The 17,681-nt window shown below is 42.7% G+C and overlaps 1 protein-coding gene across 2 annotated transcripts in view; it reads left to right on the forward strand.

Moving 5' to 3' along the window:
- DCAF12 (DDB1 and CUL4 associated factor 12) overlaps positions 1 to 15,142 on the forward strand; it is a 42,191-nt gene extending 27,049 nt beyond the window's left edge. For both annotated transcript variants that reach the window (XM_049711106.1, XM_004275092.2), the window contains exons 5-9: positions 7,713 to 7,906; positions 8,890 to 8,955; positions 10,340 to 10,502; positions 12,333 to 12,511; positions 13,035 to 15,142. In XM_049711106.1, the coding sequence (XP_049567063.1) occupies positions 7,713 to 7,906; positions 8,890 to 8,955; positions 10,340 to 10,502; positions 12,333 to 12,511; positions 13,035 to 13,193 (761 nt within the window). In that variant the 3' untranslated portion in view covers positions 13,194 to 15,142. The remainder of the gene's footprint in view (positions 1 to 7,712; positions 7,907 to 8,889; positions 8,956 to 10,339; positions 10,503 to 12,332; positions 12,512 to 13,034) is intronic.
- Positions 15,143 to 17,681: the final 2,539 nt, after the last annotated feature.

The following is a 17,681-nucleotide window of genomic DNA, read 5'->3' on the forward strand; positions in this document are numbered from 1 at the left end:
ACTCACAGATATAGAACACAAAGCTGTGGTTACCAAAGGGGAGAGGGAGGGGGTAGGGACAAATTAGGATTATGGGATTAACCAATATAAACTACTGTATGTAAAATAGATTAGCAACAAGGATATACTGTATAGCAGGGGTCCCCAACCCCCAGACCGCGGACCGCTACCGGTCCATGGCCTGTTAGGAACTGGGCCACACAGCAGGAGGTGAGCTGCGGATGAGCGAGCAAAGCTTCATCTGCTGTTCCCCATCGCTCCCCAATGCTTGCATTACTGCCTGAACCATCTCCACTCCCCCAGCCCCCACCCCCCGGTCCATGGAAAAATTGTCTTCCATGAAACGGTCCCTATTCCCAGCAGTTGGGGACTGCTGCACAGGGAATTATACCCAGTATCTTGTAATAACCTATAATGGAATGTAATCTGCAAAAATACTGAGTCACTTTGCTGTACACCTGAAACTAATATAATATTGTAAATCAGCTATATTTTAATTTAAAAAGAAAAAAGAATATTGACTCTGAGTGAAAGACCTATATTCTGAAAACTGTAAAACATTTATGAAGGAAATTGAAGATGATACAAAGGAATGGAAAGATATCCCATGTTCTTGGATTGGAGGAATTAATATTGTTAAAATGTCTCTATTTCCCTAAGCAATCTACAGATTTAATGCCATCCTTATCAAAATACCCATGACATTTTTCATAGAAGTAGAACAAACAATCCTAAAATCTATATGGAATCACAAAAGACCCCAAATTGCCAGAGCAATCTTGAGGAAAAAAAGAACAAAGCTAGAGATAGCATGCTCCCTGACTTCAGACTAAACGACAAAGCTTTGGTCACCAAAACAGCATGGTAAGACTTCCCTGGTGGCATAATGGTTAAGAATCCACCTGCCAATGCAAGGGACACGGGTTCGAGCCCTGGTCTGGGAAGATCTCACATGCTGCGGAGCAACTAGGCCCATGCACCACAACTGCCAAGCCTGCGCTCTAGAGCCCGCGTGCCAAGAGCCCGTGCTCGGCAACAAGAGAAGCCACCGCAGTGAGGTGCCCATGTACCGCAGCGAAGAGCAGCCTCTGCTCGCCGCAACTAGAGAAAGCCTGTGTGCGGCAACGAAGACCCAACGCAGCCATAAAGTAATTAATTAATTATTTTTTTTAAAACCCCAGCATGGTACTGGAACAAAAAGAGACATATAGATCCATGGGACAGAACAGAGAGCCCAGAAGTAAACCCACACACTTCTGGTCAATAAATCTATGACAAAGAATATACTATGGAGAAAAAACAGTCTCCAGTGAAGAGCGGTGCTGGAAAAACTGGACAGCTACATGTAAAAGAGTGAAATTAGAACATTTTCTCACACCAATATGCAAAACTAACAAAATGGTTTAAAGACCTAAATGGAAGACTGGAAACCATAAAACTCCTAGAAGAAAACATAGGCAGAACACTCTTTGACATAAATTGTAGCAATATTTTTCATCTCTCTCTCCTAAGGCAAAAGAAACGAGCAAAAATAAGCAAATGGGACCTAATTAAACTTAAAAGCTTTTGCATAGCAAAGGAAACCATCAACAGAACAGAAAGACAACCTATGGAATGGGAGAAAATGTTTGCAAATGATATGACCAATAAGGGTTATCCAAAATATATAAACAGCTCATACAACTCAATATAAAAAAATAAACAACCCAATTAAAAATTGGGCAGAAAACCTGGATAGACATTTTTCCAAAGAAGATATACAGTGGCCAACAGGCACATGAGGAAATGCTCAAAATTGCTAATCATCAGAGAAATGCAAATCAAAACCACAGTGAGATAATAATCACTTCACACCTGTCAGAATGGCTGTCATCAAAAAGTCTTCAAATGTTGGTGAGGATGTGGAGGAAAGGGAACCCTAGTACACTGCTGGTAGGAATGTAAATTGGTGTGGCCATTATGAAAAAAAGTATAAATATTCCTCAAAAAACTAAAAATAGGGACTTCCCTGGTGGTCCGGTGGTTAAGAATCTGCCTTCGTTAAGAATCTGCCTTCCAATGCAGGGGACGTGGGTTCGATCCCTGGTCAGGGAACTAAGATCCCACATGCTTCAGGGCAGCTAAGCCTGCATGCCACAACTACTGAGCCCTCACACTCTAGAGCCCATGCACCACACTAGAGAGCCTGCGTGCCACAACTACTGAGCCCATGTGCCACAACTAGAGAGAGGCCCGTGTGCCACAACGAAAGATCCCATATGCCGCACCGAAGATCCCATGTGCCGCAACTAAGACCCAACGCAGCCAAATAAATAAATATTTTTTCAATTTAAAAAAATTGAAAAAAAACCCTAAAAATAGGACTACTATATGATCCAGCAATTCTACAGCTAGATATATATTTAAAGAAAATGAAAACCCTAATTCGAAAAAATACACGCATCCCAGTATTCTTAGTAGCATCATATGTAATAGTCAAGATATGGAAGCAACCTATGTGTCTTATCAACAGATGAATGGATAAAGAAGATGTGGTACATATATACAATGGAATATTACTCAGCCATTAAAAAGAATGAAATAATGCCATTTGCAGCAACATGGATGGACCTGGAGATTATCATCCTAAGTGAAGTAAGTCAGACAGAGAAAGACAAATATCATATGATATTGCTTACATGTGGAATATAAAAAAAAACACAACAACAAAAGTTCATACAAATGAACTTACTTACAAAACAGAAGCGGACTCACAAACTTAGAGAATGAACTTATGGTTACAGGCAGGGAGGGATAGATTGGGAGTTTGGGATTGACATGTACACACTGCTATGTTTAAAATAGATAACCAGGGAATTCCCTGGTGGTCCAGTTGTTAGGACTCTGTGGTTTCACTGAAGAGGGTGCAGGTTCAATCCCTGGTCAGGGAACTAAGATCCCACAAGCCATGTGGCGTGGCCATAAAAAAATAAAATAGAAAAATAAAATAGATAACCAACAAGGACCTACTGTATAGCACAAGGAACTCTGCTCAACATTCTGTAATAACCTAAATGGGAAAAGAATTTGAAAGAGAATAGATACATGTATATGTATAACTGAATCACTTTGCTGTACACCTGAAACTAACATACTATTGTTAGTCAACTATACTCCAATATGAAATAAAAGTTTTTTAAAAAGATGTGGTATATATACACAATGGACTATTACTCAGCCATTAAAAAAGAATGAAATTCTGCCATTTGCAACAACGTGGATGAACCTAGAGGGTATTATGCTTAGTGAAATAAGTCAGAGAAAGACAAACACTTTACTACTTATATGTGGAATCAAAAAAATAAATAAAATGAACGTATATAACAAAACAGAAACAAATTCACAGATAAAGAGAACAAACTAGTGGTTACCAGGGGGGAGAGGGAGGGGGCAAGATAGAAGTATAGAATTAAGAGATACAAAGTACTATGTATAAAATAAGCAACAGGGCTTCCCTGGTGGCACAGTGGTTAAGCATCCGCTTGCCAATGCAGGGGACACGGGTTCAAGCCCTGGTCCGGGAAGATCCCACATGCCGCGGAGCAACTAAGCCCGTGTGCCACAACTACTGAGCGTGTGCTCTAGAACCTGTGAGCCACAACTACTGAAGCCTGTGCACCTAGAGCCTATGCTCTGCAACAAGAGAAGCCACCGCAATGAGAAGCCTGCGCACTGCAACGAAGAGTAGTCCCCGCTCGCCACAACTGGAGAAAGCCCGCATGCAGCAATGAAGACCCAACGCAGCCAAAAATAAAATAAATAAATTTATAAAAAATAAAATAAGCAACAAGGATATATTGTATGGCACAGGGAAATATGGTCATTATTTTATAATAAATAGAGTATAAAAATAATGCATCACTGTGCTGTACACCTGAAACTAATATTATATTGTAAGTGAATTATACTTTAATGGAAAATTAAAATCTAAATGTTCGTGATAATTCTCATCTTCTACTGAGACTTTAATTATGATAATATAGAATACACCTTCCTTATAAACTGTAGAATCACTATAAATAAACATACACAACAAAAATCCTTCCATCGATGTTCCTAATATATAATTTTGCCATCTAAATTGAGGAAATATAGCTTTGTAAAAGCACTAATCTTCAAATGCTCTGTTCTCCAAATTGTTAAATGTTGAAAGAAGCTGTGTTTCAGTTTCCTAATCATCAAAGTAAGTTAGTACACTTCCCTACCTTAGTGATGGAGTTGCTGTGTGACATACTGTTGACAATTATGGAAGACAGTAAAAACACAGTATACATTTTATTTATTTATTTTTTAAAAATCCTCCCAGCTCAACCTTCCCATTTGTTCAAAGGCAGAACAACCACAGTGAAAGAAGCCCAGGAAGTGTTAGCTACTGATCTGTGCTGTCTTTTTTTTTTTTTAATATTTATTTATTGGCTGTGTTGGATCTTAGTTGAGGCACACGGGATCATTCGCTGGCGCGCGGGCCTCTCAGCAGTTACAGCACGTGGGCTCTCTAGTGGCGCAAGAGCTCTAGAGCGCCCGGGTTTAGTTGCCCTGCGGCCTGTGGGATCTTAGTTCCCTGATCAGGGATCGAACCTGCGTCCCCTGCATTGGAAGGCAGATTCTTAACCACTGGCTCACCAGGGAAGTCCCCAGTATACATTTTAAAACTAATATGTGCAGAGACAATTAACGAGGAGCCCAATTTGGAGGAGTGTTATACTATACAAAGATTGAGAAACTGCCTCAAAATTTTGCAGTAAGCAGCTCAGTTGGAAATAGTTCTAACGTTCAGCTGTGCAGGAGGGCAGGGGACAGTGTTTCTCTTGGGGAGTTCCCTGGCGGTCCAGTGGTTAGGACTCCATGCTTCCACTGTAGGGGGCCTGGGTTCAATCCCTGGTCAGGGAACTGAGATCCTGCAAGCTGCATGGTACGGCCAAAAAAAAAAAAAGTTTCTTTTGAATTTTCAGTTCTGCTTTGTTCACATCCAAATCAGGAATTTCATACTCTGAGAGGTCACATCAGCAAGAAAGTCCAAATAGTTTTAAGTCAATGTAGATGTCTTGTTAAATTGGAAATAAACAAGGTTTTATTATTTATAAAAAAGTGTTTGATGTACCATTAACAGTAGTTTTTGCTGCATTTAAAAAAAAAAGAGTATTGGCTCTGATAATAAAGATTTGAATTTGAATCCTGGTCTTACCACTTATTAGCACAGAGGGCAAGTTATTTAAGGCTTTTGAGACTTGGATTTCCTCATCTGTAACATGGATAATGATTATATATACTTCACAGGGTCATTGGGAAGATCAGATGAGGTAGTGCTTAGTGGCTGCCATATTGAAAATGCTCAATACTTGTTAACCAGTGTTAATGTTCAGACTTGATGATGAGCATCAACCCCTGAACATTCCCCTCAAATTCAGTGTATTCAAACTCATCATCTCCCTTCCAGGACCTCACCTCCCCCTGCCATTGACATATATTCGTAAATTCTCCTACCTTCCACCTAGGTGCACAGCCAGAGAACTAAGACTCTTCAGTATCCTTAGATTACCAAGCCATGTTGATTCAGTTTTCTAAAATATCTCTTATATCCATCAATTTCTTTTCTATCTTGTCTACTTGAGTGCTCATCGTCTATCTTTTGAATTACCCCGATGTCCTTCCATATTTTCTCTCTGCCTCTAGTCTTGTCTCCTCCAATCTAATCTTCATGTTGCTGCCAGATTAGTTCTTAAAATAATTTTTTCTTTACTGTAAAAGTAATACATGTTTATTGTAAGAATTTTTTTTAATTCAAATAAACAAAAAAGGAAAGAATTACCCACACAGTTTGTGCCCAGAGATAGTCACTGTTAACAATTTGAAATCAATCCTGCTAGTCTTTTTTCAGTACATATTTGAGTTGTTAAAATGGGATTATCAGTAGGTTAAAATGGGATCATATAGAGGGATGGATATATGTATAGATATATGATATGCCGAATATAAGAAAATGTTGATAGTAGACTATAGGTGTAAGTATACAATTCATTGTAAAATTCTTTCAACATTTCAATATACTTGAAATTTTTCATAATAAAACTTGTATAGTTTTATTTTTTTAATTTGTATTATAAACCGTACGTAGTTCTCTAGATGTGCCCTTCACTCTCTGGCCTTTTCTAGATTTCACACATGATGAGCCCTCTACTTTGAACCTTTGTCCACAAACCTTATGATACAAACAAGTTGGATGATATTTATCCCATGTTAGACAATTTTTACCGTGAACTATTCAGGAGATTTGCAGTGTGAGAAGGGCACCTTTTGGTCTCAAAGGAGTGTTGGCAGATAATGCTACTGGAAAGGAATTTGAAAACATTTTTTTTATTGGTTATTTTATTTTATTTTTTTATTTATTTTTGGCTGAGTTGGGTCTTTGTTGCTGGGTGTGGGCCTTCTCTAGTTGTGGGAGCGGGGGCTACTCTTCGTTGTGGTGCGCGAGCTTCTCATTGCAGTGGCTTCTCTTGTTGCGGAGCATGGGCTCTAGGCTTGCGGGCTTCAGTAGTTGAGGCTCACGGGCTCTAGAGCGCAGGCTCAGTAGTTGTGGCGCACGGGCTTAGTTGCTCCGCAGCATGTGGGATCTTCCCAGACCAGTGCTGAAACCCATGTCCTCTGCATTGGCAGGCGGATTCTTAACTACTGCGCCACCAGGGAAGCTCTTTTTATTGGTTTCTTGATATACTGTTTTATGACTATACCATAGACTTGTTTTTAAGTGCTTCATTATGTTCCCTAAGGAAAACTGTTTATGTTTTTAAGCATTCATCTTAATGTAGAACAGTCATTCTTAAGGCATTTTGTTTTAATTTATTTTATTTTATTTATTTTTGGCTGTGTTGGGTCTTCGTTGCGGTGCACGGGCTTCTCACTGCGGTGGCTTCTCTTGTTGAGGAGCACGGGCTCTAGGCGCACGGGCTTCAGTAGTTGCAGCACGCGGGCTCCATTGTTGTGGCTCGCGGGCTCTAGAGCGCAGGCTCAGTAGTTGTGGCGCACGGGCTTAGTTGCTCCGCGGCATGTGGGATCTTCCTGGACCAGGGCTCGAACCCGTGTCCCCTGCATTGACAGGCAGATTCTTAACCACTGCACCACCAGGGAAGCCCAGAACAGTCATTCTTAATTCAGGGATTATGGTTTCTTCAAGAGGCCCATGAAGCTCCCTGAAACTGAGTGTGCAAGGTAGGTTTTTTGTGTATTTTTCTAGAGAAAGGGGTCTTTAACATTCCTAAGTCTGTCAGAGGGGTACATGACTCAGAAAATATTAAGCATCACTGATCTAGAGTGGAAGTTCCCAAACCCTATTGCCTAGTAGAAATCACCTATGCATGCATGCCCAAGTGACCTGAGCATTTGGCTTGGAAAATTACTCAGCTTTATCAAATGTATTCTCTCTTTTCAAAAGTCCCACCAACTATGTTACACTTAAAGGTTATATTTTAACTCCTACACCTCAGTTGAATCATCCTCTTGGTGTAGCTATTAAAATACATACTGCTTTCTGTTTTGGTGTGGGCCACCTGGCCAGGCTTCAGCACATATGAGCATGGTGCACAAAGAGCTAGACTAAGAAATCCCATTTGGCTTCTGTGGGACTGTCTCATGGAAAGTTGGATATGTCTGACATCTGTGGTTTCCTTGCCCTACAGGCTCACGCGATGGTTCTATGGGACTCTGGGAGGTGACAGATGATGTGTTAACCAAAAGTGATGCAAGGCACAATGTGTCACAGGTCCCTGTGTATGCTCACATCACTCACAAGGCCTTAAAGGACATCCCCAAGGAGGACACAAACCCTGACAACTGCAAGGTCCGAGCTCTGGCCTTCAACAACAAGAACAAGGTATGAGCTTGCCAAAGGTTCCCTGAAGCCTGTTCCTCTTGCTTCAGCTTCTTGGCTTATGTCTTGGGAGGTGCACTGTCCTTCTCCTTCTCCTTCCCCAAGTCAGAGCTTACTACGTAACTCAGTTCTGAGCCCACAGAGCATCTCTTGAAGGCTGAGGGATGCTTACTTATAATCTCTCTCTGAGAAAGATTATAACTGAAATTATGAAAGCCACCCCTTGCATTGAGTATTCTCTGGATGGTTCATATCTGTTAGCCTCTCAGAGTTTCCCCAGGGCCACTCTGATTTGACTGTCTCATTTGCATGTGATCCTGCCGGTGCTCTATTTTGGGTGTGATTTTCCTACATGCAATCACTTTCTTCTCTCTTGTATTCAGTTTCTTTTCATTCTTTACTGCCTCTTCTCAACACTGCCATCAAGTCTTAACTTAATCATTTGAGTCAGATCTGAAACTGCTGGGCTATCAAGTAGAGTGTTAGTATGGAGACCCAGAGCCAGAAGAGAAGAAAGGCTCTTTTCCCAAAATTTGAATCGGGCCACAATTTGAGGGGTAGTTCCCTTAGCCGCCTCCTATCTCTCATCCATATTTATGGGTTAGGGGTAGACTTATCTCTCCCAGCTTAGACCCTCTACTTATAGAAGCTCTCACACTGAGACTTACAAAACTGTCTTTCATGTGCATGCTCTGCTCTAACTATCAAACAGGATGTCATGTGTATGATTGTATAGTATGGGCTTTTTTAACCATGAGTGTCCATGTTCAAACCAGGACTTGCTTCTTGGGTTCTGTCAAGAAGCAGCCTTGCTTTAATATGCTGTACAGCTGCATTTTGTAGGGTAAGATGATGGGCTGATAATCCCTGGCACCATCATAGGATAGGAGTGAGTAATGGGAGGACCCCAACCTGCAGGGTCTTCCCCTGCTTACTGTTATATATTAGTTGCTGTGAGTATAACCTGTTTTTCATTGCTTTTGCAGGAATTGGGAGCAGTATCTCTGGATGGCTACTTTCATCTCTGGAAGGCTGAAAATACACTGTCTAAGGTATGATGAACATGACTTAGTAGTTTCACCTTATAGTTAAAATACTTTAATCCTCCCTAAACTTTTTCATTCTTGTCTAAAGCACAAATTCTCCAAGGATCTGGGCATGTGATTGCATAGTGCATGAAATTCTGAGTCTGGCCTGCCCCTCTTAAAAGTCTTTTAAAGAAGTCAGAGGGAACCCAGCAGAAACTATGTTATCAGTTGATCAGAGTAACATGTACAGGATAATCTACGCATTTCCATTACCCAACAATAAGAGATCTGTCTATTTCCTGTGAAATAATTAATATAGAACAACTTACAGCAATTTCATGACAGGGATACTGGCAAACTGAGTAAATTTTTATGCTCTTCAGAGAAGGTGAAAATGACTGATTAAACTAATGTCCAGAACTGGAAAAAAAAAAAAAGAGGGGGTGATTCTTTCACATTGCAAAGACTTGCTGAGAGACTCCTTTAACTAGCAGTCTTCCAATCCACAGTGCATTTAAGTATTTGCTTATGGATTATTGACTATTTGCAATATTGTGAGGGCAGGAAAAACCTAAATGTTAGGAGCCATTGGCAACCGAAGATCAATTAAACTAAGATTAATCATCTCTAAAATAATCATGTACGGTATGGATTTAATTTACAGTATTTGCAAGCACCTTTTACCTAAAGTTAAACCTACCCGTGGATCGTTTGTCCTCGTCTTATTCCAGAGGCCTTTGCTGCTTATAACTTCTATGATAGACTCTTTTTCAAGAGGAAGCAGAGCTCCAGGAATTATTGATTTCCTTCGTGTCACAGCAGCCTTTGAGCTCCACTGACCTTGCTTGGTCCCTTACGTGCAGTAGCCACTGAGGATTGGCTAAATGACAAGGATCCAGGGTTAAGGCTGATTGGGGTTACCTGGGGTTGAGCAGTCCCACGAGTGTGCTTTCTATAGTGTACAGCTCCCATACAGTTGGGGAGTTAGGCTGAGGGTAGCCAGAAATCAGCCCCTTTACCTGAAGATCAGTGAGAAGGGTAGTGGCTCTTCCCAGCAGAGAGAACAGAGTGGGACCTTGGCTTTAGTGCCCTGGGGTTATCCCTGGAAACAGCCTGTGGCTTTTGGCCTTTCTCTCTGCTTCTGATTATTTAATTCGAGCTTGACCTTTTTCCCTAACTGGTCCTCTTCAGTACCTAGATCTTATTTAGTATCATCATTCTTTCTTTCTCTTACATACGTAGGGGTGGAGCAGGATGTTATTTCCTTAATTGGTACGTGTCTTTTTGTCTGTGACTTTGTTTGTCTGGTATATGAGGAAAGCCCACAGAGGTGGGCATGTAAGAACAATGCCCTGCCGTGTGCTTTCCGGTAATGCCATAGGTGCATCTCTTCTCTCTCTGTTTTCAGCTCCTCTCCACCAAATTGCCATATTGCCGTGAGAATGTGTGCCTGGCCTATGGTAGTGAGTGGTCAGTGTATGCAGTGGGCTCCCAAGCTCATGTCTCCTTCTTGGATCCACGGCAACCATCATACAACGTCAAGTCTGTCTGCTCCAGGGAGCGAGGCAGTGGTAAGAGGCCCCCATGTGCCCCTCAGGCTTACAGCTGCGTTGTGAATGGGTTTTGACCTTCAGTTTCAGTATTGATCCAAACAAATATAGTGATCTTTATGGAACCTGGTGGAGCAAATATAGTGATCTTTATGGAACCTGGTGGAGGTGTTTGGTGACACAGAGGGGAGATTGAATACCTGCATATGGCAGCAAAGCTTCGCACACCGCACACAAACGTGTGGCCACAGAAGCCTTTGATGGAAACCAATAGTCAGCGTATTGGTGGTTTCCTTGTTCTTCCACAGAGCCCTACTCCTTGTGGTAGTTTTTTGCTGGGACCCTACCTGAACTATAAAATTCTTTTACGCTAAGGGATGATGTGGTGGGGTGAGGAGGATTTTACAGAGGGGCATGAGGAAACTTTTGGGGGTGATAAATATGTTATTTTGATTGTGGTGGTGGTGTCATGGATATATACATATATTAAAACTTCAAATTGTATACCTTGAATATGTGCAGTGTATTCTATGTCAATTATACCTCAATAAAGCTGAAGAAAATTTTCAGTTTAGTTCTTACCCACTGGGTGAATTAGGCTTCAGGCCCCCCCCGCCTCCCAATCTTTAATAGCATATTCTCTCTGAGGGCACCCTCATTCTTCATTGAGGAATAAAAAGAGACTTACATTTGTACTGTACTTTAAGATTTCAGAATACCTTTGTCTGACATCTCATTTCATCTTACCAAGGACCCTGTGGGAAGCAGTTTACACCGTATTTTATAGATGAGGAGACTGAGACCCAGATTGGTTAAATAACTTGCCAAACACCACAGAGGTTGGCGGGGGAACAGCCAGGGACCAGAATCCAGGTTGTCCAACTTAACAAAATGTGTTTCCTTTCATCTGACATTGACCCCCTTCTCATGCAAAAATGTGGCTACGTTATCCTGGGAGTCCTAAAAGGCACAGTATCTTCTCTTTCAAGTAGTATTTATTTTCGTGTAGATGCTGCAGTTTTGGCCATTGTTTTAGATTTGTTTTCAGTTATTCTTGAAATACATTTCAGAACAGAGAATAATGTGTGTAAGGAAAGTAGTAAGGGAAAGAATAAATAGTCTTGGCCGGAATGATGTCTGCAATGAAGTTTTAAGAGATTTTGGTTACTGTTACAGGAGTAGCTTGCAAACCTAATGAGGAAATACTGATTTCACAGATATTAGTGAGCACCTCTTTTGTACTTAGAGACATCTTCACATCCCATGCACTTATCTGATCCACAGATGCAGCAGATGTATTTTCCCTGTGACCCAAAGTGATCAGGTGACTTGTCTTAAATTCACAGTGAGAGACAGTGCACCTTTGAGTGCTTCAGTTCTAGGCTGTTTGCCACTCTCATAACACACTTAATACCAGATAAAGACCTCTTGCAGTGCCATGGTAGTGGTTTTAGGTCAAATACAAGAAAGTCCTTGTTAATGTAATGATTTGTAAATATGCAGATTACCCTCAGTTTCAGTACGGGTTGGAAACATATAATGGAGAAGAACTTAGAGTTATGAAAGGTGGCTTCAGAGTGAGTCGAGGGGAGGCAAGCAGGTTCAGGGCATACTTACGGTCTTGGGCCCAAAGCATCTTGGGCATCATCAGGCATTTGGTACTTCTGAGGCTTACGGGAAGGTTCCTGTTAGTGTGTGGATGGGCAGTGTGGCATCAGGGTTCTCTGGCTTGTGCGTGAGCTAGGTCTGCCTTGGGAAAGGCGCTGTGGTATTTAGGGGTGCCATGTGAACTCAGTGTCAGAGAAGTTCTGGCTAGCAGACCTGATTGCCCTTTACTTTTCTCTCTCTCAGGTATCCGGTCAGTGAGCTTCTATGAGCACATCATCACTGTGGGCACAGGGCAGGGCTCCCTGCTATTCTATGACATCCGAGCTCAGAGGTTCCTGGAAGAGAGGCTCTCAGCTTGTTATGGGTCCAAGCCCAGACTAGCAGGGGAGAATCTGAAACTAACGACTGGCAGAGGCTGGCTGGTGAGTAAGCCCATGCCTCACATGGTTACTGGACAGTGACGGAAAAGTTGTATTCACTCTACCCACCCACTCCCACCCCCACTGACACACCACCTACCACATAGTTTTTCACTAGTAAGAGACACTCCTTGGAGCAGAGAAAGGCACTTTCCCTTGGTTTTGTTTTTGTGTCTGCATGTCTGTGGGAAAACAGGCCCAGTAAGACACACCGGTTGGCCCAGAATAACCCCCAGGTGATAATAGAGCTGGAAGGAGAGGAACCTCCCACTGAGGCTGCCAGTGAATTGTGAAAGCATTTGGTTCCAGCAGTCCTGAGAAGACCTTCGGTTTGTGTAGCAGTTCTTCAGCCTGCTTGGCTCCTCCCTAATGTTCATTTGGAAAAATGGGGCTCCAGCTCCCCTGAGCACCAGTCTCCTGTATAGATACAGGACCCTCTCCTCTTAAGGAGCCCAGAAAGCATTCTTGTCCCTTGTTTACCTTTTCTGCCCCACGGCGAGTGCTCAGAGTCTCTTATTTCCCACAGAATCATGACGAAACCTGGAGGAGTTACTTTTCGGACACTGATTCCTTCCCCAACGCTGTCTACACACACTGCTACGACTCGTCTGGAACGAAGCTCTTCGTGGCAGGAGGACCCCTCCCTTCAGGACTCCATGGAAATTACGCTGGGCTCTGGAGTTAACGGCAACTAAGTCTCTCCCAGAATGCACAGAAATTCACTAACTTCCATCCTCAGTTTCCATTTCTTATTTTGATTTTTTTCCAGTGGTGTGAGTCCCTCATATTTTAGTGGGAATGCCAGAGTTTGCCTATGGTTTAGGCACTTGACAGGAAGAACCTCTGTACAGAGATCTAAAGGGTTTTCTCTTTTTTTTTTCCTTTTTTCCCTTTTGGTAAGCAGAATTTTACTTTACTATCTTTTTTCTTTCTGGCTTCTCAATCAGACATTGTTAATTCCTGTTTATATATTTTTTTTTAAGTGACACACAGTCTCCCCTCTGGCTTCTTTAGGTTGACATAGTCATTCTCACCCTTACTTCACTCTTGAGAGGTGGGGCTCCTTTATAATTATATGGTTGCTGTCAGACTTTCTGTGAAAGTTTGGGGGCTGTGTGTGTGTGTGTGTGTGTGTGTGAGTGAGAACTTGTGTGCCTGCGAGTACCGTTTGTCACTGAAATTATCTGGAGTGAGGATTACTGTAATTAAAATATTTATAAAAGAAACAACTATATTCACAGAGTCCAGCTTTGGGACTAGTTTTTATCTTGTTTTGTAAAGTCTAACAACACTGATTATAGGAAGTAAAAATAGAAAGGAAAACAAATCACCAGTAGGAAACCCTTTGAGTTAGATTGAAAGCTTCCTGGGGACTCATGCCAGGACTCCAAAGTAATCCATCTCCCACCTGCCTTCCCATCTGTGTGTCCCCCAGGTGAGAACATTTCTGTGTATGTGTCACTTCCACTTCAGTTTCCCATCTGGTTAAATCAATGGCCACTCCCCCCAAAACATCAGGGTCTCCATCCAAGATGCAGCTCTGGAGGCTACAGAAGCCTTGGTAGGACTTCGTAAAAAGAATCTACATCCAAACCTCCCTCTCCCTCCTCTCAAATAAGACCTGATCTGGTTTCTCAGGGGCCTGGAGCTGGGGGCCTCAAGTCTGCTAAAATTCACATACTCGGTCCCCTTGGCTTTGGGGAGAAACTTCTTTGCCCTTCTTCTAATCTCCCCAGTGGATTTTGCTTTTGTTTTCTAAATTGGGTTCAGTTCTGGAGGGTGGGGGTGAACAGGGGATTTATCTGTGTGTAGTGAGTGCTTCCTGTGTGTAATGTTTGTTTTTCTTAGTACAGTGGAGCCACTCTGTTGGCTCAGCCCTGGGATGGCGATGAGGTGGCCTACAGCCAACAGTGGTGTGCATGTAAAGCATCTATATGATTAGTAATTTGTTCCTCCCTCGAACTGTCTGTTTAGTCTGAGGTTTTTAAACTTGCAGGCAACTGACCGTGATGTCCAGTTACTCCTTGCTTTTTATGCATCATGTTGCAGATAATAGCTGTTCCCACCCACAAACTCCTCCACCATTCTAAACACATACTCTGCTTCTGTCAGCAGCCCATTCTGGGGAAAGGAAGTCATATTCCTGCACTCTGATTTCTAAGTTGCTTTCCCAGTTATCCCCCTCTGCTCTGGGAGTAAGTGGGGAGATTGAAAAAAAAGAGTGTCTTCTCCTTGGTGATGGGGGCTGGTGGGGAGGGGAGACAGCAGGTCCACCCTATCTTGCTGTGGTACAAGGCATACACCACAGGTTCTAGAATTCTCATCTTCTAACCTAGAGAAATAGGTGCTATAAAACAGGGAATTAAGCAAAATGCTGGATGCTACAGATCTTTTAATTGTCTTAATTTTTTTCTATTATTAAACTACAAGCTGTAGATTTCTTAGTTCTCACAGAACTCATTTTAAACCTACTTGTATAAAAAAAAAAAATCTTAAGTAGGATGTTTTGTACTGTTGCCAGACCCTCTTCTGTGATGGGTAATGCATTTGATTGTTTGAGATTTTGTTTTTAAAAATGTAGCACTTGACTTTTTGCCAAGTAAAAAAAATAAATAAATCTTATTCCAATGCAAAGTTTGAGTATGTATAGCCAAGAGACAGCAGGAAAAAGGCCCCAAATGACTGGTTGGAAGGTCAGCTTGGGGTGGTTGGATTGCATGGAGCAGAAGAACACAGGAGTTCCTTCAAGGGTAAAGGCAGGTCAAGGGCAAACACACAAACACTAAGACCTGCTTTTGCTCCTTGTCCCCAGCCCTGGCCCAAGATCAGTTGCTCTGGAGTCCAGTTGAGAGTGGGTATGCCCGGGGGAAGTCGTGCGGTACCTGGAGAGAAAAACAGACTGAAGATGAGGGAGCGTGCTAGTCCTTGCTCTGAATCACTGTGGATGTGAGCAACGTGACCTGCTCCTCTAACATAAACGAGGGTTGGTGATAGGCCCCGTCTGCTTCAGTGGATAGTGTGATAGTGCCCTGGGAACAGTATCATTTTTTTGAAGTTGGAACCATAGATCCTAGCTCTAAGAGAGGATACAGTGTCCATAGTGAGTGATGCTCTTCCCGGAAGCTGTTTGGGGCTGTAGCTGAGAGAAAGGCAGACTGCTGAACCCTACCACTCTCCTCAGTCATCTCTGGGAGACCCATCAGGGCTGGGCCACAGAGCCAGGCAAGCTGAATACAGCTGCCCCAAACTTGGAGACTGATTCAGAACATGACTCATACAGGCACCTACCTATATGATCAAAGGCTGCAAAACAGGAAGGGGGAGGTGAATGAGTTGAAGCAAGTGAGAGGGCTTCCTAGAGGAGAAGAGTTAACATTTGGAAAAGGACTGGAATTGGCCTTTCCCAAAAGGAGATTTTCAGAATCCCCAATCCATGGAACAGTAATTGGTGTTTGCAAAATGCTCCATGGTCAAATTATTTTGGGGAAATGCAGATTAAAACAGACATGCTTCTCACAACCTGAGGTTTGGGGTTACCATGGGACTCATGTGCATGAAACATGCTCAGAGAAAGGCGACACAGGATGTGGGAAGGGCCTGGCCTGGACCTCTGGCCTCTGTGGAATCTTGGCCCTGCTCTCACTTTCCAACCAAACTTTGCAGCAAAGTGTGTATCACAGAAGGGCTTTGTGGACTTCATGTGGTCCCTCCCTTTCCTGCCGGCAGTCCTCACTCCCAGGCCATGAAAGAACTTCCTTGTTCTCAGGCGCATGCCTCATTCCAGATGGGCTGCTGGCTCCTCCCATCATCCTTTGGGTCCTTTTTCAGAAGTCTTTGGAACTTCATTTATGCCCCAGGTTCCCTCATGCCTGCCACTTCCGAAGGTGATTAGTATTAATCTGGTCCATTAAATTAATTAACTAGGGCTTCCCTGGTCCTGCAGTGGTTAGGAATCTGCCTGCCAATGCAGGGGACACAGGTTTGAGCCGTGGTCTGGGAAGATCCCACATGCCGTGGAGCAACTAAGCCCGTGTGCCATAACTACTGAGCCTGCGCTCTAGAGCCCACGTGCCACAACTACTGAAGCCCGCGTGCCTAGAGCCCGTGCACCGCAGCAAGAGAAGCTACCGCAACGAGAAGCCTGCGCACCACAAGGAAGAGTAGCCCCCGCTCACCATGACTAGAGAAAGCCCGCATGCAGCAACGAAGACCCAATGCAGTCAAAATAAATTTATTTTTTTAATTAACTATTAATTTTCTATTAAATTTATTAGTGCTCCTAATAAAGCTAAAGATTGCCAGTCCAGGGTCCTCTGATCCCATACATTTCCTAGAGCAGGTACCCAGGAAAAGTAAGCAGTGTGTCAAGACCCATGGCTTAGGATTGGGGTGGGGGTCAATCTTGTAAGATCCTATGACCCAAGTGTTTTTTTCCTTCCTTTTCAGTTGGCTGGTGTCTGGGAGACAACAATGTGGAGAGGAAAGGGGAGAAGAGGAACACTCAATGTTTCTTGCTTTTAGCCACATCTCATTTCATGCTATTGTGCTGAAATGTCTGGAAGCTTTGGGAAGGTAGAAACGTGGGCTTCTAATTCTGGAATTACTGATGAAGACAAAAGAAAGTTCGGGTTTGTTAGCTTGGTTCTCCTGCCCTCATTTCAGCTCTTCCAAAGAATAATCTAGAGAAACAAATGTGAGAAATTTGTTTCTAAACTACCACTAAAGACAGAGGTGTGAACTGGACTCAAGATGGGACTGTAAACTCATGATTCAGCTCTCCAAGACAGGTATGAGCTGTCCTCTTAAACTCCCCCTGGGTTGAGCCTCATATGTGAACACTCTTAATTAGTGTGTAATTGCCGAAATCAGAATTTTTAAAAGATAATAATACTCATTAACTGAGCTCAGAGTCACATGTTTCCTGCGTTTCTCGTTAAGCAGTATTCAGAGCTGTAATTAACATCCCTAGTGCTAAGAACAGGAAGAAAACAAATGATCAACTCCCATCTTAAAGAAAATAAACTTCCCTTACTCGTAGCTACATTTTTCTTAGCTGGTGACAGCCTGGACAGAGGACTGGAAAAAATAATGCAGCTTCTTTTGTCTCCAGGGTCAAGGCCGTTTGTTGATGCATAGAACACTGTGCTGGGTATGTTGGCCTGAGGAGTGTATG

Source organism: Orcinus orca, chromosome 6, assembly GCF_937001465.1.
Source record: "Orcinus orca chromosome 6, mOrcOrc1.1, whole genome shotgun sequence".
NCBI classification, from domain to species: Eukaryota; Metazoa; Chordata; class Mammalia; order Artiodactyla; family Delphinidae; genus Orcinus; species Orcinus orca.